Source organism: Triturus cristatus, chromosome 12 (assembly GCF_964204655.1).
Source record: "Triturus cristatus chromosome 12, aTriCri1.1, whole genome shotgun sequence".
In the NCBI taxonomy this organism is placed as follows: domain Eukaryota; kingdom Metazoa; phylum Chordata; class Amphibia; order Caudata; family Salamandridae; genus Triturus; species Triturus cristatus.
The window spans coordinates 146,000,976-146,023,292 of NC_140595.1; the positions used below are offsets into that span (position 1 = coordinate 146,000,976).

A 22,317-nucleotide genomic window follows, 5' to 3' on the forward strand; every position below is an offset into this window, starting at 1 on the left:
AAAATAGTATATTACCATGCACGCTCTACGCATTCAAACCTTGTACAATAGAATCCAGGGACCCCCTATGGGCCCTGCACATTTCAGACTTTGCGGCGGCAGCCATCTTGGATCTCCAAAGCTCATATAATATCCTCCGATTTAAAAGGTGTAGGGGATGTGGTCTAAAGGTCTGAGCTGCCGACCTTGGTACCAGGGAAGTCCTGGTGATAGCTCAACATCCTATGATTCTGGGCAAATCACTGAATCTACAGGAGCCTAAAATAACAATGATAATGAATCTGGCCTTGTGTGATGCAATCTGGTGCGCATGTAAAGTGCTCCAATGCCCTTGGGTCGAGTTTGCGATATATACAACTGCAAATAAAAAAGAAAAGTAGAAAGCTTGCTCTGCTCAAATGGGCACAGAGGGTAGGAAGATCTGGCAGTACATGCACCCAAATGTTGTTGTTCACGACAAAAGATTGCGCACAGCTAGTTCAGGGAGCATTGGGACTTGTCAGAGGACGGAGTCAGAACCCTTGTTCTGCTTCAGAGCCTGCTGTGCAGATAGAAAGGCAGTACACATTAGGTTCTGGGAGCTGCTCCATGGCGTGGCCTGAAGCCATACATTGCACCGAGGTCCAGCTATACAGGGCTAAATGCTTTTCAAGGCAACTAGGTGGGATTCAAAGGTTGACCAAGGCTGTGCCCTGCCTTCATAGCTGTATGCGCATTGACCAAAAATAGACATTTATCTTAAAGGGGATGTTATGTTTAGTATGGCCAGCTTAAAAACCACCAAAATGTAATTTGTGTTGAAAGTGCAACCATAACTACTACTCCAGTGCACTGATTATGAGGGCGTGGATGATCACCGATGGTAAATAATGAATGATACCCAAGGTGGTGATGGCGCATTGTGGGAGTGATAAGGTGTAGAATGGGGTGGCGCACTTGGAGGATAACTCTGCAAATTCCTGGTGGTTCCTCCTGGTTTTAGGTGAACATCTTTTTTCCCTGTGTATTATGCAGGAGACATAAAACTACTAGATTTGCTTTTGAATAGCCAGTGTACTTTCCCGGTTCTGGCCAGTTCACAGGTGACATGTCCCACGCCTATGAGTGTTGAGTCTGGAGCATCTCAAGTCTGATGGTTAGTATAGGGAGATCAAGAAGATTTATTTGGGCGTTGTGTAATAGGTGGGGGTAGGGGGTTGCTTCTTTTGTTGATTTCACCAAAGTGAACTGTTAGTGGTTCTTTAATGATTTGCGTGGTCTTGGTTGTGGGTGACCAGTTATTGGATAGTACCTTGGGAAAAACGGATGCTGGTACTCTCCAGTTACACAAAGACTGACCATTAATTATAGTCCCTAGCTGGCATTCCAAACTCTTGGTAGATTACTCTACCAGACTGATATTTTGCAATAAAAGCTTTAAATGATTAAATGAATATTAGGCAATTTCACTTATGTAACCCCAGCACCAGTCTTTGCTATTAGTTTTTAGAGATTACATCACTAAATGAGAGCTAATCAAAGCAAGTAAAGCTTTTGCATTTTATTTTGGAGTCCTTCAAATACAGATGCACTGGTTGCCTACAATATACAGGCAGTCATAATATATCATGAGTAGGTATTGGGAATGGAATGAGTCGAAATGCTTTCTTAGAAATATGATGGTGTGTCATGTGATGATGGGCAAATGAGAACTGAAACGCAGTTTTTTTTCCCTTTCTCACACCGAGGTGTTTTTGGCATATGCCTCAAATTTACTTAATCCCTTAGATTGTCATGTGTTGTTATGTTATGACCAGAAAATAAATACTCAAACGTCTTTATATTGTGTTTTTTCTATTTTGCCAGGTTAAGTGGTCTATCTTTGGGAAATGCCTCTCCTGATCCCGGGTCCCCAAGTCACCATCAGTCTTCTTATTCCAATGAAACAACAGGTAAGAAAAATGATATTTAACTCTTCTCATGTCTGCCCCCTCCTTTTTTGGTATACATTCAACTGTAAGCAAGATATTTCTTTGCTACTTCTATATAGCAAAAGCTATTTCTAGATATTATTTTATTAAATGCTATCTTCTCATGGCCTCAGTCTAGTACTGCAGGGATATGCTTTTTGCTAAAAGTTGGTGGTGATAGAATTTCTTTCAAACTGGTGTATTTACTTAGCAAAGCAAACACAAGGAGATGATGGATGGAGCAGTGAAACGTTTCAGACCCTCACCCCCAGTTACAGATCTGGGTTGAATCCATCATTGTTTTTCAGCTCACTTCGCCTCCCCAGTTCAGACCCAGCCATATGCAAATCAGTCTTGACCCTGTTCCTTGTGTGAACAGTCCAGCCGCAGAACTGCCATGCCGTGTCTTCCCTGGACCGGAAACAAACATCCTGGGACTCGTTTCGGGTAACACCCCTCATCAGCCAGGCTAGCTTGAATCTAGTGGCAAAGAGAGCAAGGGACCCACGTTTGGGCATACCCTGCCAACTTAGGGTGAACAAAGCAAACATGATGGATGATAGTTCAGGCTGGACAGCGCTCCGTCCATCATTTCCTTGTGTTTGCTTTGTTCGCCCTAAGTTGATGCACACCTGGTTGCACTCTTAAGACGTCTTCATTGGGGTTTGACCACATCTGTGAGATATGGAGATGAAGGAGATTGTACCTCACCTTATCATTGGATACAATCATAGGAAAAAAAACATCACTGCCTTTTTAGAAATTTAAACAAGAAAATGTCTTCCTACATGACATATGGGGCTGGTGCTGGAGTTGGGGGAACAGGGATGTAAGCATTATGCAACTGGAAGAAAACAGAGCTTGTAGGCGCATACTTGAAGTCCCTCCTTCTACATCGCACTATGTTATACACCAGGAACTAGGCTTTGAGGACTCCATTAAACTTGCCCTCCTGATGCTGTGATGTTATGTATGGTTGAACAAAGAGGCTGCTTTAAATTGGGTAATCATCATTGATTGTCTTTCTTGTACTAATGTGTCCAAAATCCCCTTGCTGAATTATACCAGAATGCAAACCAATGATTTGGGTTGCCCACAGATGTATGTTAACCCAGATGGTATTTATAAGAAGGACAACATTTGTGTGAAGAACAGTTTTCTTGCTGCCAGAGTGGATCAGAGAGAAGAATCTGAACTAGTGAAACCATCTTTAAGAGAGCATTGTCTTGTAAAATTTCTCTAGGAGTTGCCTTCCTGTTGCCTTCCTCTCTAAGTCTTTTTTTGGTCTCTTGGGAAAGAATGTTATTAACCCGTTTTAGGCTAGGGTCCATCAGATGGTTATTGTGTTTCCTACAACAGCAGTTTTCACAATCCAATATATGTATTTGTCTTTGTGACAAGGCATCTCCTCAGATCCTTTTACGTCTTACATTTTTGGTAAATTATATCTGATTGTCCTATGGTGTCTTATATCCTCAGTATCGGGATGGTGCTCAGAATGGCCCACCTCTCTGCAGATTTAATTCTGAACTGCTATATTAGCGCAGACTCTTGAAGTTATCAAGCGGGGGAAGAAAGAGTAGGAAACTGCAGGGAAGGAGACCCTTAAAAGAATAAACAAAAATAGATAACTGTGTTCTGAAGTAGGAAGTAATTTGAGTGGTGGATATGTTATTCAGTTATTTGGATAGAGAAGGGTAGGTTGCGGGATAGAAGAGGGAAAGAGGTTTGTATTTATATAGTGCTTGCTACCCCTTGATGGAGGTTTGAGGCGCTTCATTGGCGAGTAGCACGCTACTCTGGAACACATAAAGGATTAGTGGTGAATTAGTATAGTGGAATACGGAAATTGAGAAGTGAACATAATAATCTGTTATTTTGATTGAAAAGGATAGTGGAGGGACAGAAGAGTGAGATTTTTTTTTTGGGATGTTAGAGCAGTAGAAGGAGGCTTTTGGATATGTAAAAGGGGTTTTTGATGGGGAAGAGTCAGAGGGAAGAGTTTATAAAGGTTTGTTTTGGAAGATCAGTATAGTAAAAAAGGTTTCAGATGATGCAAGGAGGGGTAGAGTAGGAGAGAGTCTATAAAGGTTTATTTTGGGGATCATAGTAGTGGTATGGGGTTTGGGATAAATGAGAGAGTGGATGTAGAGGATATATTGATATATGTATAGGGTGAGAGATAGGGTAGTGCTTTGGAAATAGTAGCAATAAGTTTGATGAGTCAGAAGGTTTGGCCAGAGGATATATTGAGAGAAGTATAGGCTGAGAAATTAGAAGAAAGTGATAAATATATAGATCCTTAAGTACATTGAAAGTATATAGATGCATAGAGGAGGTAAGTATATATAGATTAAAGATATTGATAGAGTTACAGGTTGAGAAATAGGGTAGTGCATTGGATATGCCTTTTTAGGAGAAAGGTAACAGACACACAGATCTAGGTACATGGAAGGTACATAGATGCACAATGGAAGTAAGTACATGTAGAGCAAAGATGATTTTTATTTATTTACAACATAATTATTCTGCATGTTTATACACAGCAATACACAAAGATAGGTACATATCTAGAGTGAAAATAAATACTTATATACAGAGGAATATGCTGTAAATTTCTGTTTGCTTATGGTGCTTATGTTGGGAAGAGCCAATTCTTGAGTAGTTTTCTGAAGATAAGGTGGTTGTTGGTGGATCTTATGTTGGGGGGTAAAGAGTTCCATAGTTTGGCTGCTTGAACAGAGAAGGATGTGCCACCCATGTTTTTTTTCTTGTATCTTGGGATTTTGAGGCGAGATGCTCCTTTAGAGCGTAGGTTCCTTTGTTAAATGTGTTTGGTGATTTTATTTCTGATGAAGAGTGGTCCCATTCCATGTATTGCTTTGTGGGTGATACATTTAGCTTGAACATGGATCTTCTGGCAACCGGTAACCAATGCAGGGCTTTCAAGGCAGGTGAGATGTGGTCTCGCGGTTTGATATGCAAGAGTAGTCTGGCAGCCGAGTTCTGAATCCGTTGTAGTCTTTTCATGGTCGTTAAAGGTGATCCATGGTAGAGGCTATTGGCGTAATCGAGTTTGGACAGAACAAGGGAGATGGTAGGTTGGACCTTGTGTGGAAATCCCAAATGAGGGAAAATTTGTCGCAGCGTTTTTATTGTGACAAAGTTTGACCTTGCTAGTTTGTCCACTTGGGCATTCATCGACAGCTTGGAGTCCATGGTCATTCCGAGGTTTCTTACTTCCTTCGAGACTTTAGGCGGTGATCCCAGTTCATCAGCCAGGCGGCAAGCGGGTCGTAATGTTTCCAATCGCCACCGTTTTTGAAGCACTCAATTTGAGATGGCTCCAAGTCATCCACTGATCCACGGCTCTGAGACAACTGAAAATTGCGGATTTTTCAATGTCTTTGGAGCATTCCAGTTGAAGGAGTATTTGCGTGTCATCTGCATAGGTATAGCACGTGAGGTGACATTGATTCATCAGTCCCGGTAATGACTTCATGTAGATGTTGAAAAGCATGTGCGAGATGATAAAACCTTGAGGGACCCCTGCTTTTGTGGAGTATGGTTTGGACGAGAAAGGTGGGGTATGGATGACATTAGTTCTGTTTTGAGGTAGGACGCGATCCAGTCTAGAGCAGTTCCCTCTATGCCGGCTTCATAGTCTTTGTTTCAGAGTGTCATGGTCAACCGTGTCAAAGGCAGCCGAGAGGTCCAAGAGGAGTAGCGCAGCAACCCCACTGCAGTCAACTGTGTTCTTCAGGTCATCCCAGATGGCAAGGAGGACAGATTCAGTGCCTCTTCCCGGACGGAATCCTGTTTGGAAGTCTGAGAGTATATCATTCTCTTCAATGAATTGTGACATCTGGGCCAAAACAAAAAGCACCAACCAGCAATAATATTCAATATTAGTGCGGATTTTATCAGTCATAGCACATAGAGCAGGGGTCTCCAACCTTTTCTGTAATAATAGCTACTTATGTTCAGCGAAAATTATCACGAGCTACTCTAAGTGATATGATAGTCCATTCAAGACTGTCAGTAGTGATCACATCAAGGCATTAGGCAGGGCTGCCAGCAGTAAAGACGAAAAACACAATCAATTTGGAATGCATCTACATGGGCAATTCATAACAGCCATAGCTGCTATTCTCCAACACCAAGGTAATAATATGAGTAATAAATGTCTCTAACTCAAACAATAGCTTAAAATGTATTTTGGAAATTGAACCACTTTTCTCCAAACATCAGCTTATGAGTTCTGAAAATACCCACATTTTCATCTCGGATACATGGTTTTTAATATTAGCATTCAAATAATAATATAATCAAGTAAAGGCTTTCATGTTAGTAGCCTGAGATGCACGCAGGCAAGCTACTCACAGGTAGCTGGAGAGCTACTGGTAGATCACGAGCTACTCGTTGGAGATGCCTGACATAGAGCTTTTGATAAGAGAGTCCCCCCCCCCAAAATTATATGAGCGTCACAGTGAATTGCAGAATGAAAAACCCAAACGTCAAGAACTCTATTCATCCTGGTATGTGAGCACTGGGACTTCCAATATCAGGTTTCGTTTTCAGTTCAGTATATATATACATATGTTCATGTGAATACCACCTGTGGTATACTTCTTCGTCTCATGAGTCTCCCATCAAAACTCGCCAACGGAGGATAACCAGAAGCACCGATATCACAGATTCCCCTTTTGACGAGTCTCTAAGGAGAGAGCTGGCCAACGGAGGAGAAAGGAACTATAAGACGCTGGCACCGGCGTCTATTCTCATTCTGAGCACTGCTTCAAATACAAAGGAAACGCAGAAGACTCTCACCTTCCAGGGATAAACAGAACCAATCGAAAAGAGTCTGTGCAACAAGCACCCTTATCAGACTGCACCGCAAACTCCCTGACTCCAGGCACAGGTTACCAAAATAATCGGCCACGTTTTGGAACGCGGAAATGATTTTAACAGCTACTCTGACAGCAGACGCATGCATGTATGCGACGTCAGTTTTGCAAGTCTTGCTGGAACATGTAGTTCCTGATTATGAAGCCATCTGTAATAAAGCATATTGCAATCGTATTCTTTTGCTATGTTCATGTACCACTAAACAGTGCTTGGCAGTGTTTCCTGACAGTGTTCAAGTCATAACCTTTATGTTTGACTGATGTGCTTTGACACTGATAGAGACAGTTAGTTGTAGATTCCTTACCGTAGAATTTCCCCCAGGCGTCACTCCAGAGATTGTTTCTTCAGCAGTACCCCTGCGCGTCATTAGGTCGCATCGATTGGTTCCACGTCTGTCGTAGGCGCCGTGGGAGCCGGGATGACGTTGCAGGACCTACATTGATGCCGCCCATGCGCGCTTTCATCCGTTCATTCTTTTTCCATGCCAGCCTAGCGCAGATCCAGAGATAGCTACCCCTATCCACTTCTTGGCTAACTTTTTTTGACTTTTTGTCTACGTCTTTTTCAAATAGGATGAGGTCTGTGACGGATCAACACCTCTTGTGCCTTTGGTGTTCAGAGCATGACCATGACTCGAAGTTGTGCTCAGAGTGCCGAGCCATGAACCCGAATGATTTGCGGGAGCAGTCCCGAAAGCTGCTGGAGGCCCAGCCCTCATTCCGCATCGCTCCCGTTCGAGGGGAAGGCCTCGAACGGTCGTGGAGCCCACACTCCTCGCACTCTAAGTCAGCTGGAAGATCTTCAGTTAAGTCAGGGAACCACAAGAAGAAGTCAAAGAAGCACAGGCGTTTTTCAACTTCTTCCCGTTGGTCAGCCGACGCGATGCGGGATCCCAAGCGTTGTCACTCAAAGGCTCCGTCTCTGGAGCCTACTTCTGAGAATGCTCGACACCTCCCTCCCTTTCCAGGAGCCGGAGCGTCTCCTGACCGAATCCCTAAGTTCTATGAAGCCTTGCACCTCATACTTGGGCAACCCGGCTCCGCCAGGGCGGATTTATGCCCCGCAAACTCGGTTGTGGGCCCTGGAAGTTAGACGCCGGCAGCCCCAGCCCTGGCTATGGAGGCAGCCCCAGCCCTGGCAATGGAGAGTCCACGTGGATCCAGGCCTGGATCCGGATTGATGCCGCTCAATCTCACTCGACCTTTCTCAACGAAGACGCTCCCGGTCTGCGCAGACCCCATCCTCATCCTGAAGTGGACATGTAGCCTGACCACGTCGAATCTGACGTTAGAAGGGACTTTCGTCCCTGTGTTCATTCCTGGTGTTCCTTTTGGGTCAGAATGGGAGGAAGAGGACTGGGAGGGGATGCTGAGCCCTTTAACTGAACAGCTTGAGTAACTGGATCGGAGAATGGTCCCGGGTGATAGCAGTGGTATTTCCCCTGACACTAGCCAGCCCCCCCCCTCCCCCTTTCCGTGGCTACGGAGGAGGAAGCTTTCTATGCTCTGGGGGTGAGGAGGGCAGCCAAGGTCCTTGGCCTCAAGCTCCCTAAGGTGCCAGTCAGGACCAACCTCCTGACAGACGTGCTTCAGCTTGCGGCTTCCTCTCCCGAACCCCTCTTGCCGTTCACTGAAGCTCTCACGGACGTCCGTTTGGGCACTTGGTCCAAGCTCAGCACAGGGGCTCCTGTGGATAGGACAATTGCCCACCGCCACACTCTGAGCGACCCAGCATTTCTGACCAATCACGGCTCCCCTGCGAGCTTGACAGTCCAAGCCTCTTCATCAAAAGGCACATTCGCTTCTGCTCCACCAGAAAGGAAATCCAAGAAGCTGGGCCATCTTGGGAAGAAAATTTTCTCTTACTCCAGCTTGGCATTGCGGTCGGTGAATACTGCTTGCTTCTTGGGCTGCTACACCCATACTATCTGCGATACGGTCACGCAGGTGCTGCCTCAGTCTCTCAAGCTGTGGCAGACGGGAGAGACACAGGCAAATTAACCATACGATGTGGACTGGATACCACCAACTCATTGGGCAGAACGATTATCACGACAGTAGCTGTTAGACGCTACACCTGGTTGAGGACTTCTGGCTTTTCAGGGGATGTCCAGTCTTCTTTGATGAACATGCCCTTTGACGGCACTCTAATTTTCGGCGGCAAGGCACACTCAGTGTTTGAGCGCTTCAAGGATTCTCGAGCTATGTCCAGATCCTTGGGCCTCGTGGCTACCTCACGTCCATCTCAGTCTGCCTTTTGTCCCTTTCATGGCTATGGAAGGGGCACCCATCCATGGCCTGCCCAGCCACAGAGTCACGCAAACTGTCCAGCCTCTGCGTGGCCGCGGGCGTGGGACTCAGAGTCCTTGCAGGTCATGGAGCTAGCAGGCAGACCAGTCCACCCTTTCCACCCTGCCGCAGCCTCCAACCCTTCCTAGTCCGAGGTTCCAGGTCCATCAACGGCCAGTTGGAGGCAGGATCCGCCATCACCTCGTCCACTGGCAATCCGTCACGTCGAACAGGTGGGTTCTGCAAATAGTCCGATTTGAGACTATCCCCTCCCCCCAGCCACCTTTTTACGATTGCATGATGGAGGATCTATTGGCACTCCTCCGCCAGGAAGTATCGGTTCTCTTGGCCAAGAGAGCTATACAGAGGGTCCCTGTGCCAGAAGTAGGTTGTGGTTGTTATTCCCGCTACTATCTGGTACCCAAGTAGGACAAAGGCCTGCGTCCTGCATCCTATCTTAGAACTCTGAACCTTAATTTCTTCCTCCGGAAGGAGAAGTTCAAAATGCTCACCTTAGCCCAAGTTCTGTCTGCACTCGACCCTGGAGACTGGATGGTGGCGTTGGACTTTCAGGATGCTTATTTTCATATCCCTGTCCTGTCGGCCCACAGACCTTACCTTTGGTTCACTGTGCGCCACGAGCACTTTCAGTTCACTGTGCTCTCCTTTGGCCTTACCAGTGTTCACAACGGTGATGGCGGTGGTCGCAGCTCATCTATGCAGATCAGGGGTTCCAGTGTTTCCCTATCTCGACGTCTAGTGTGCCGCCCCAGGCTGTTGTCTCCCACCTCCAGACTACGGCAGACCTCCTGCATTCGCTGGGGTTCACTATCAACGTTCCAAAGTCACACCTGACTCTTCTCTCAGATGCTCCGTTTCATTGGGGTGGTTCTGGATACAGTGTAGTTTAAGGCCTAACCTCCCGAGCAGCGAGTCTGGAATATTTGGGCTATGATACCGATGTTTCAGCCTCTATCACGGATTTCCGTGAGAGTGACTGTGAGGCTGCTGGGCCTCATTGCCTCCTGCATCCTGCTGGTGGATCATGCCAGATGGCATATGTGGGCTCTGCAGAGGGACCTAAAGTTCCAGTGGGTGTAACACCAGGGGAATCTTTCCGACTACGTCCAGATCTTGGAGGCAACTGTGCACCAACTGCAGTGGTGGCTCACAAACCAAGATGGGGTCAGAGACAGATCCCTCTCCCTTCCTCAACCAGATCTAACAGTGTTGACGGATGCGTCACTCCTGGGATGGGGCGGCCACCTGGGAAAGGTGGAGATCCGAGGCGTCTGGTCTCCGACTGAATCAGGCGTCCATATCAACTTTTTGGTGATCCTGGTGATCAGACTGGCAGCAAGCATTCCTTCCCTCTCTCAGGGGGAAAGTGATGCAGGTGTTAACCGACAATACCACTGCCATGTGGTACACAAACAAACATGGGGGAGTGGGGTCGTGGACCCTTTGTCAAGAGGCTCTCCACCTCTGGACATGGCTGGAACATCAGGGCATGACCCTGGTGGTTCAACACCTGGTGGGCTCCCTTAATGTCAGGGCAGACGAAATCAACCGTCGGTGCCTAGTTGATCACAAATGGCGTCTCCATCCGGAGGTGATGCAAGGTCTATATTAGCGGTGGGGAGAGTCTTGGTGAGATCTGTTCGCCTCCGAAGAGAACGCGCAATGTCAGCAGTTTTGTGTGTTGGAGTTTCCAAGGCCGCACTTGCTCGGTGACGCTTTTCGTCACGAGTGGCGCTTCGGCCTCCTATAAGCCTTTCCGCCTGTACCACTTCTGCCCCGAGTGCTCAAGAAGATCAAGCGCGACTGAGCTCAAGTCATTCTTGTAGCATTGGACTGCATACAAAGAGACTGGTACCCCAACCTTCTGAGCACGGACATCGATTATCCGATCAGACTGCCCCTTCGGGAGGATCTTCTGTCACGGCAACAGGGTAGGGTACTTCACCCAAACCTGTCCAGTCTCCACCTCCTTCTGTGGAGATTGAGCGGTGGCAGTTGACAGCTTTTGACCTTCTGCCTGAAGTCGGTGATGTTATCTTGGGAGCCAGATGCCCCTCCATGGAAACAGAATACACCTGTAGATGGGCAAATTTGTGGCATGGTGCACAGCAAAGGCTGTTGGTCCCCTTTCTCCTCCTCTTTCAGAGGTTCTCTTGTATATACTTTCTTTGGCCCAGCAGAGTTCTGATTGGCTTCTCTTTAAGGATATCTTGCAGCCATCTCTGCTTTTCTTCGGCTGCCAGATCAGCCTTCTTTATTCAAATCTCCTTTCATTAACAAAGTCCTTAAGGGCCTTATTCATCTGTTCCCTCCGTCTCCTTTTGTAATGCTCCAATGAGACTTAAATCTGCTTCTCACCTTTCTTATGTTTGCTCCCTTCGAGCCTCTTCATAACTGTCTCCTCAGGGTGCTGACTGTCTAAACTGCCTTTCTTATTACCATCGCCTCTGCTCTCAGGGTGAACGATCTGCAGGATTTATCTTCTAAGCCCCCTTTCCTATCTGTCTATCTAGATAATGTGGTGCTTCGGACCAAGCCTTCCAAGGTCGTCAAGCCTTTTCATGTGGGACAATCTTTCACTCTGCCCGCCTTTTAGACAACCTACATCCCTCCAAAGATGAGGAGGGACTCCACCGACTGAACCCAAAACGTACATTGTCTTTTTATCTTGATCGCACAAAAGACTTCCAGGTGGATGGTCAACTCTTCATTGGCTATGTGGGTGCAGAGAAAGATCAGGCTGTTCAAAAACGGACCATTTCCCGTTGGGTTGTCCTTTGCATCAAAATATGCCATGCTTTGGAGAAGACATTCCACCACAGCAATGGTGGCAACCACGGCATTAGCACATGGAGTTCCAGTCCTTCACATCTGTCAGGCAACAATGTGGGCATCCTTGCACACGTTTACCAGACACTACTGCCTGGACAGCCAAGTCCATAGGGATGAGTACTTTGCCCGTTTGGTCCTGCAGGATATTCTGGTATGATTTTGGTTCGCAGACCCTCCTCCGGGTTTGGTATTGCTGGGGTATCTATTCTAAGGTAAGGAATCTACAACCAACTGTCTCTATCAGATAAACAAGTTACTTACCTTTCGGTAACAATGTGTCTGGAAGAGACATATGTTAGTTGTAGATTCCTTACCGCCCCGCCCATCTTCCCTGCTCTGAGGACAGATTTGTAGGGATACAAACTTCCCTAAAAGGCCCTAATTGTACACACCAGTGGTCAGTGACCTACGTGGCTGTGCGCTTCTGGCGTGGAAGGCCATGTTAAGAACAGTCGTCCGCGCGCATGGGTGGCATCTATGTAGGTCCCGTGACGTCATCCTGGCGTCCACACAGATGCGGAGCAGACCGCCACCTAACGACGCTCAGGGGTACCCCTGAAGAAAATATCTCCGGTTGCAAACTGATGCCTGGGTGAAATTCTAAGGTAAAGGAATCTACAGCTAACATATGTCTCTACCAGATGTATCGTTACCGAAGGTAAGTATCTTGTCCATTTATTAACCATTTTATTAACCATTTTACATAAAACAATTTTAACAAATGTAGAGTGGCCTTGCTTTTTTTGCAATTAGATGATCCTGCCACATGCACAGGGGTCAGTGGCTTTTTAAAAAGTGCCCATTTTTTTTTACACATAAAGCTATATTGTTTCAAATTCATTTCAAGCTGTATCTAACTTTTTCATGATGAGGGTTTTTATTATATTTAATTTATTTTTATTAATGTGTAGGTATAGATATTGGTGCCTGTGTTTTTTAATTATTTACCTTGTTTACTTTTATGATCTTCCATAGCGAGATTGAATAAAGTTTGTTTTGACCTTTGACCTATCAGAATTCAAAATGACTGCTCAGAAACATTGGTTCTTTGCCTTTGCCCCCAAGCAGTTATTTGACACTAAGTCACAGGTAGCATTAGAAAAGTCAGTAGTTAAGGTTTTTCGAATCTATCTCTTAAATGTGCCAATGCCTTTTGGTGTCCCAAATTGGCTAAGGCATTTTTTCTCTTTAGGTCAGTTATTGTGTTTACTATTGGCTTAAAGTAGGTTTTTCATCAGTTGGCATTAAATGCCCAGCACATAATCCCAAAAGGTATACGCTCTATTCCAAAGGTTGTGATGAGATTCTAGTGGCCGTGCAACGTTATTTCCTGAAAACTGTGTTTTATCACAGACCGCAATTGTACTCGTGGATTGTCACCTAATGAACGACGAGAGGGTGTAGAATGTCTCTCTCATTTTTCTCTGTGCTTGTAGTTCAATGATTAAACTTAATATGTGTGATATATGGAACTGTCTGGTTTAAATCTAATAATCTTTTCATTAAAGAACAAAGGGTAAGCCCATTGTCTGAAGGCTGAGTTTATGGAATCCACCTCAAGAGTGATGAATCACTTTGTTGTCTATTGTTTGTCGGGTAACAGCGTTATCTTCTAATCCACAAGCTTGCGTTCTTCCTGGAACTACAATAGCCATCTCTGGATCTTGTTTGCATTGGATACACTGCAGAAAACCAATGATGTTAGCCACGTCTATTAATGTAATACGCTTTGAGATTGGGCTGTTGTAAGGGATCAATATTTGTCCTAAGTTCAACACCACAAGCCTTCTTATAGTCAAATTTACTTAAATGACATATCTTTATATATTCATCTTATGTGATCAGTGTGTAGATACACACTGTTTATTCATTTTAACAGGTTTTGTAGGCAAAATGCCGTCCATTTGAGCCCTATTGGTATTTTGAAACTTAGTAACAGAAATACTGCTGATGTGCTAATATTTCATGACACTACATTGATGCTTCCTTAAAAGACTAAAATCCAGAAGTTTGTGTTTTGCTTGGTTAATGTTTAGCTCCAGTAGCAACACCCTCTCCAAAGCCTATTTTGCAATGCATTGCTCTTAAAGATTCCCTGCGCCCAAGGCTTTACAGATCCTAATCTTCTCTTTCAGGTTTTCAGCAAAAGGACTTTAAGTACAGTTTTCAATGTTTTCACTACGTTAATTTTTATGTAGTCAGTGAATTATGTTGTTTCAAGCACTGTATCCTCCGAACCTTGTAGAGCCTGATTATTATCAAGGTGGTAGTAATGATGTTACCTAGCCTTGAAGATGATTTGAGACAAACTAATGTATTCATGTTCTTTGTTGAACACTCATCACAACCCCTTGGCATTGTTATACCTTTGCATTAATATACAATTTGTTTGCAGCCTACAAAATGACTGACTGTTGCATGCATGGGGATTTTTGGGGGGATTCGGGCCTTTCTTGTAAGATATGAGATGGGTCCCAGTTCGAGACTGTTCAAACTTTTGGAGGCCCACACTGAGAACCGTCGGTTAACTGGTTAATCTATATGATGACATTTTGTGTAATGTGTAGCAGCTTGATTATTTTTTGCACCTATAGTATTGTATTGTAATTGCATTTGTATAGCGCTTACTACCCCTGACGAGGCGTCGAAGCCCATTTTAGGCGAGTAGCACGCTACTCCGGGACCCATAGAGGATTAGTGTTGAATTAGTATAGTGAAACATGCACCTGTGCGACTATTGAACCACAGGCTTGCCGATTTCTCTAGAAAAGTTCCTGTGCAGGGTGAATAGGATTCTAAACTACATGCGCTCTCTGGAAGGGAACCTAAGGAATCTCTCAGTACATGGGCTATGGGAATGTCTTTTGGGTAAGTCTTCCAGTTGGTGGTTTTTGGAGTTGTTCCAGAAGGTATTGAGGTACTTTACAATGGAGGTGTTAGGACTAATCAATCTTGGCACTGATGTAGGAAAGATTTGTCTTGATGTACCGTAGCTAAGCGAACGACCATTGGATTTAATTTGGGTGGGCCTGCTTATGTTTGTGCATACCCAATGTTTTGAACAGTAGGCAGGTGATCACGTGGTATTGATCGAAAAGGGCAGGTCACCTAGCGCTGAGCGAGTAGTAAACTGGGGTTGAAAACTCTATGTGGCTATAAAAGATGAGGCTATATAGTTCAGACTGTTGCTTTCATTAATGAAGTAACTGCCTGGCATGCCAATGGCATATTCCACTCTTTCAAAGTGAATGTTGCAGCTGTTAAAGACTGAGTAAGGTTCCAAGTGGAAGTATTTAGTCCCAGACAGTGAGAAGAAATCTGTTAAATTTGTGGGACAGACTATGGATTATTAAGGGTTTGAAATGCAGTCTGCTTCCATGAATCATTCATGCTGTGAATATATTGATATTCTTCATTCGGCCATCCTCAGAAATGCGACTGCAATGTTGCATAGCAGATTAACAAACAAGCATTTGCAGAGCCAATAGGTCTGCATTCAAAGTGTTACACCCTGCATACTCGCGTATACATTTCTGACACTGCACTCACATTGACAGAGTATTTAATCTCTAGTGTACTGGGAAAAGGAGCAAAAAACAAGAAAGTGTGTCTGTTTTCTATGGTGTGAGGAAATCTGGGCACAACCAAGAAAGTATAGGAGAATGAAGCATGTGAGAGGGCTTGTAGTGCTGAATCGAAAGCATAGTTAATTGTTCACCATTTACTGTGCCTTAAAGATTAGTGTATTCACTGGTAACCTTTGGAGGAAGGCTAACAGAACTGAGCAAAAACGAATTAAAAAAACAGTAGTGACAGCTGTAGTTTGTAAAATCTGAAGATATTAGGATAACATGAGATAGCTGCCTGCATCACCAAACATCCCCTTTAATATGAAAGGACAAATTTTCCTTAAGCTTGTTAAAATATATTTTTTTAAGTTCATATTTTTGTCACTGAAAATAAAGGCGTATTAATGTTTTTATGTTAAATCCAATGCACAAATAATTAGTATGTATGTAGTCAAAATGAGTTTAATATGAGCTTTAGAAGTGTGTTTACATGATTTAGTTATGCCACATTTTGGTGAAAATTAATGCTATTTCTATCTGTTGTTTTCTACACTTTTATTTACATCTCCCATAAGATTCCATGTGCATCTCTTTTCCCCACATGGTCCGCAAAAGCTAGGACAGTTTATGTAAGGTTTTTCAAACAGGTCATGAATACAAATGCTTATTATTGAAACTTGTGGTCTACTGGATAGGTTGCAACATTCAAAGTTTCATCAGCTGTGTTTCTGAAGCTCAGTTCAGTTTTACACGATCATGAAATGCCTTTTTTTAATGTTGTATATTTTGTTCAAAACATCACCTGATGACAATGATACGGAAAAACAGGATGCTTTCTCAGAAAATGGGATAGTGCTAACGTATAATGCAATAGATGTGGATTATTCTGATTCATGGCATGCTGAATCCATGGATTTAGCTAATTTCGCATGCAAGAACCCTTCGGTTCTGGCAATGAGTCAGAATATTTTAGGCTTTCCTACATGTTGATCGGGATGCTGTCTGACCTTTTCCTTTATTATTTTTGCTGCTAATTTTAGAATTAGAATGATTTGCGATTTTGACCATTCAGTATTAACTTTGCACTTTCAGCCTTCATGACATTTATTCTGTGCTGCTTGATTTTGAGATTTCTGTCATAAAACCCTTATTATTTTCTCTGATCTACAACTCAGTTATTGAGTGGTCTTAATTATTTTAAATACTGCTAAACTGATGTTGGGTGTAGGCACCTTTTTACACAAGATCAACTCGAAGTGGAATCTCTTGAAGTAAATTGGGGAGATATGCTTATTGGGGTTCAGTACTAATTATTGGGGTATGGGGTTCCACGTAGAGAGATTGGTAGCAGAGGTTAGTTGTGTATGAGCACCTCCTCTTTGTAACACTTTGGCAACATAATTCCTGGTCTTTAATTCCCATTCCAAGAGAATAGTGTTCTTTTCCCCTGAGCCATCAGAAGGGCTCTGGAGGCTAGAGTTTCCCAGGGAAGCTGCCTTGCAGCGCATTTATCAGTGATTTGGAATGTAAGTATGAATAGGGGGAATTGATTGATGTATGGCTTGTATTTGAGAGGTATGTTGAAGTATGAGTTTGTGAGATGGATTCTTGTGTGCTTTATGAGATATTTGGATATTTAATGCCAACTATTGGGTAAGTTGGTCGATTAGTCATTGTATTGTTGATGTATTATTCATACTTGTTCATTTATTTGTTGCGAGTTGGTTGGTTTGGTTATCGGCTTCGTCGCAATCCAATATGTCGATATATTGTGGTTTATTTGTCGGCAAAAGTTAGTGTATAGTAAAAGGCGCCACATGCACACAGGTGTTTCTGAAATGAATGATTATTGATGTATTTTTGCTCGCAAGTTCATGGGAGTGAAAGCATGAACCCGATTGGATTACAGCTGAACCGGGGTCTGTCTGTGAATTGTGGTTTTCGTACTGGACTTCGAAATGTGTGGTTTCTGCTGCTCTTCGTCTATCAGTTGTGAGAATTTACTTGTCTTGCTGTAACCTGTTGACTATCTTCCTATTTAGATTAAGCTGACAAAAATTTAATAAGTTTGAATCTGTTTGGAACGGTTCTTCAGTAGTCTTCCATGTTCACGTAGAAGTCGCCCTTTTATTGAATAGTCAACCAGAGAGCTGTGCTAGAATTGGGAAGAAGTCATCACAACGCTGTGCTCTGATTGGTTGGTTGTTGATAGAGCCGTGTTGTGATCGGTTGACTTTTGTGAGCGCCACAACGGGTTTTGTTGTTTCTAATTTCAATTATTGTGTTTTTGTTTCAAGTGACAATAATTGCAAGTTTCTGTTGTATCTACCCTTGAAGGTAAGAAAATACCAGATGAGGTAACGTCTGCATACAAAAAGATGACGGACATTGGGTTCTAAACTTGTCCCTCAATTTCTGAATGGCATGATTATACCACTTCTAATAAAGATTTGCAGTTTGCTTTAGAAGGTACCTTTGGCATTAAAGCTAGATTTCCTTAGGAAGATTATGAGCATTATAAAGCAGATGCCCAGACCTAAACAGTTTGAGGCACTAAATAAATAGCATCGTATAGCAACTGGAAAAGAAAGAAAAAGAATGTAAAGGCAGGTGAAGGGCTTCTTCAAACAGTGGTGAAGAAATGGATTGAAGAGAAAAATGCGGAAGGGAGGATACAATGGAATGAATGCGAACGTACCCTGCTATAATTAAAGAAACAAATGACCAAAGCAAGACGTAAGATGGAAGGAAACGGAATGATGATTCTTATGAGGAGGACAATTTCTTTAATGATCTCTTGAATTCTAGTCCTCCTCCGTTTAAAGCGGTAACAGGGACAGATAATTCTGGTTCCTGCTCGGGCATGACATGGGAGCCAGAGGAGATTGCACTACTGTGCAAGCTCCGATAGCTGTTCCACTAAGTGCACCAAGAGAGGCAGTAATGAAAGCGATACCTAGTACTAGTAGGAATACCTACCCTGTTGCTCGGGCTGAAGTCAATTTATCTGAACGAATAGTAGTGGTTGAAGAGTCTCCTAAAGTTATTAACCTTGGCATTTGGAAAATCTCTTTTGATGAAATGTTACAGGGAAACATTGATTTGAACAGGCTGTTGACCTATACAATTCTAATGAAATGAGATATTTAATTTAAGAAACAGCCACGTGTGCAAACAAAGCATATGAGGAGTTAGAGGAGCTAGCTGATGAATGTAAAGTGGACATTATCAAAATGAAACATGTGAAACGAACTTATAAAATCGATTCGACTTATGATGAAATTTAAAAAATGAGCTTGATTAATTTGAGAGCTCATATTAAAGATTTGATTGAGAAAACAAGGGACCGATGCGACTTAAAAAATACAAAGGGAGAAGAAAGAAAGGCTAGTAAAATGGAAGCAAAGATAATAGAAGGCAAAGCATGGGGAACAACAAGTGAATAAGAGGTTGGAATTGGAATGGTTTTGAAGTTTCATTTGGAGCCTCCAACTAAGTACATGTGATATGGTTTCTCCACAAACGTCCCTAAGTTGAGAGAGGAACCAGAGATGGTATATAGAGGTGCATTGGTTAAACGTATGACATGTGTGGACTGATTTTAATTCATTATTTGAAATTGTGATTCTTAGTGACTTGTGGGCAGAGTGTGAGGCAGCGGTTGCTTGACCACCTGGAGAACTAGGTAGGGTTGCTCCTAATTTTGATCGTTCTGAGGAGGTAGCAAATAAATACAGACATGTAATTGAGTACTTGAAAAAGAGAGTGCCTGAAACGGATATAAGTTGGATAACGTTTTTGAGAACCTCGCAGGAGCCGAACCTCACTGGAGCCGAAGGATTCAGTCCATTCCTTTTATGGGAGGCTCATTCACATGTTAAAGAAGCACAGTGAAGCCTGTATTCCTGAGAAATATGGTGTCAGTGGTTTTGTCTCTGCTTTTGTCAAAGTGAAATATGTTGACAGACAAAGATTATTGAGATTCTGAAGTTGGCTTAATATAGTAGTAATTACCTTGATGCAAAGCAGAAAAAAGATCAAGGAGAAGCTAATGATTGCTCAGACAAAGCAATAAAAAAAAAATCTCAGAACCAGATGGGGTCAAATGTGAATTTTGGCCTGTCTGGAATAAAGTGATGAATTAGATGCAGGTTGCAGCAATGGGAAATGGAAAGATACAAATGCAAGATGGTGGGAAAGATTTGGCGAACAACAATGGGATGAATTTGAGTTAAAATGATGAAAAGAAACACTCCTTGACACTTCTTTGTGATTATTGGGCCATGGATACTGGAGTGTCGCCAGAATCCAAATAGAATTGAGGGTCATGGCGTTCCCCAGATGCAGAGAAATGATTGCTCCAACTATTTCAAATTCTGTGTAGGGTATGCAAAATCAGAAATTATTTCAAATGCCCATGCCTTCAGCTTCAATGTGGCAGCAAAATATCAGAAATAACATGCTATATAATACAAAGTACCAACAGAATCTATTGATTCTGAATTGTGACTTAGCAGAGAGCTATTATTAATGATGGTGCATGAGGCAAGAAGAGGATTGCTTACTTAGAGCAGTCCTAAATTTAGACAAAAGTGGCCCACATGTTGACGTAGAAGTCAAACACCATCCTGTTTAATTTTTGATTGATAGGGTGTGCCTGTTCTACAGTTCATTGTGGAAGTCCTAAATCTACCCCTCTCAGGAAAGGAAGTCCAGGTCTTAGGGGTTAGTAATTATAGCAGATGTCACAGTAAGAATTGGTTAGTTGGAAAATTTTGTGTGATTCAAGTCCTGGGAAGAGACTTATTTTGCAAAATGAATTGTGTGATTTATTGCCCAGTGAATGCTGTTGTAATTGAGCCATAAGAGGAAGACTCTTGTGTTTAAAATAAAATCACAAGAGACTAGAGTTCAGTTATTCCCTGCTTCAACAAAAGATTGCCTGCCTTTCAATTTAAGACATGTTGTCAAATATGAGGTATATGAGAACTCTGGAAAACAGATAGGGCTAGTAAAAAGTGCTGAGCCAGTTAAAATAAAAGTGAGACCAGATGCAATTTTACCTACAACCAAACAGTATGGTAATTGTAATTCCTTTTATATAGCGCTTACTACCCCTTACGAGGCGTTGAAGCGCTTTTCGACGAGTAAAACCCTATTCCAGAGCCCAAAAGGTATTAGTGGCGAATTAGTATAGGGAGATATGAAAGTAATTTGAGCGGTGGACATGGGAGTTTATTTGGATTGAAAAAGGATAATAGAGGGATAGAAGAGGGAAGAGTTTGCATTTATATAGCACTTGTTACCCCTGATAAGGTGTCAAATGGTTAGCACGCTGCTCTGGAACCGAAACAGAGCCCCGAAGCCTGGGCTGGGACACCCTGACCCTTGACCTTAAATAGCCTTAGTGATCAGGTGACCCCTTCGGCCAATGGGAGCCCTAACCAATCAGAGAGCTTTCCTTAAGACCAATAGGAGACCAGTCCCTTACAACCAATCGCAGCCCTAGTCCAAGCAGCCAATCAGAAATGCACTCCTAAGCCCCAGGAACCAGTAATAAACCCTAGACCTATCTACCAATCAAAACACTAACCCTAAGCCTTGCGTCCAATTGAATCACTAAGGGACCAATCAGAACCCTAGACCTAACAGCCAATCTGAAAACCAACCCTATGCCCAATAGATACAGCAGCCAATCAGAGCACAGATGTAACGTGCAGTAGCAAACGTAGATAAAGAGTGTTTGATCTCAAGCACAGGCTGATGGCCGGGGGCAGGGAGAGCTGCTCCTGAAGTCTGAATCTCCTTGGATACAGACAGGCTCAATCCACACTTTTCAGGTCCTGTTTTAGGCAGCAGGTAAGGCTCAAATCTAATTCTAATACCACTGAAAATACTGCAAGGATGTTTGAAAGTGGTTGCAGCTGCCTGTGTTGCCATTGAACAAAGTGATAGAATAGTGAAGAGGCATAATTTAATTGTATATGTCCCTCACCCAGTTGAGATCTTTCAGACAAGAACTAGAACACAGTATTTGACAAGTAGCAGACTGACTCGTTATGTGCAAGATATTCTTGTAGTTGAGAATATTTCGATCAGAAGGTGTAAATCACTGAGCCCAGCAACACTGCTTTCTATTTCAGACAGGCCCTTACAAGGCGGGGGGTGATGAATTTGAGACAAACCTGAGCATGACTGAACAGCGGTTACTGAGATATGCACTAAACAAAGACCAGACAATAAAGAAACTCCATTGAAAATGGATGATCAGACATTATTTGTTAATGGTTCTTGTTCAGGAGACCATTATGGAGCTTCCTATGCAGAATGTTCTATTACTGAGACCCTTGAAGCATGCTATCTGTTGAATGTAACCCAGCATAGGTGGCAGGGTTGGTGGCATTGACAGGAGCTTGCTGCTTATCCGTTGCTTTGAAAATGACAATTTGCACAAAAAGCAAATAAGGTTTTGAGTTTGTGCATGACTACAGTTGGCTGTGGTTGCAGGGATGATTTATAACATCTTCTGGTGCTCCCATTAAAAATAGTGCTTTGTTAGATGCAGGGCACCAGCCAGAGGAAATTGCCGTGGGATGAATATTGCCCCTAGGGCTGGAAAAGGTTTAGTTTCACTTGCTAATCGATATGCAGATCAGGTAGCAAAATACTGTTCTTTATAAGATGAGACAGTGGTACAAGAAAGTGAGAATGATGAATCAAGAATAACTATCATTCAAAATGCAGAAAATG

The 22,317-nt window shown here is 43.2% G+C and overlaps 1 protein-coding gene across 4 annotated transcripts in view; it reads left to right on the forward strand.

Annotated features, from left to right (window-relative positions):
* Positions 1–22,317, forward strand: part of LOC146772936 (rho guanine nucleotide exchange factor 11-like) — an 896,981-nt gene that overhangs the window by 171,604 nt on the left and 703,060 nt on the right. For all 4 annotated transcript variants that reach the window (XM_085639320.1, XM_085639323.1, XM_085639321.1 and 1 more), the window contains exon 2: positions 1,846–1,931. In XM_085639320.1, the coding sequence (XP_085495446.1) occupies positions 1,846–1,931 (86 nt within the window). The remainder of the gene's footprint in view (positions 1–1,845; positions 1,932–22,317) is intronic.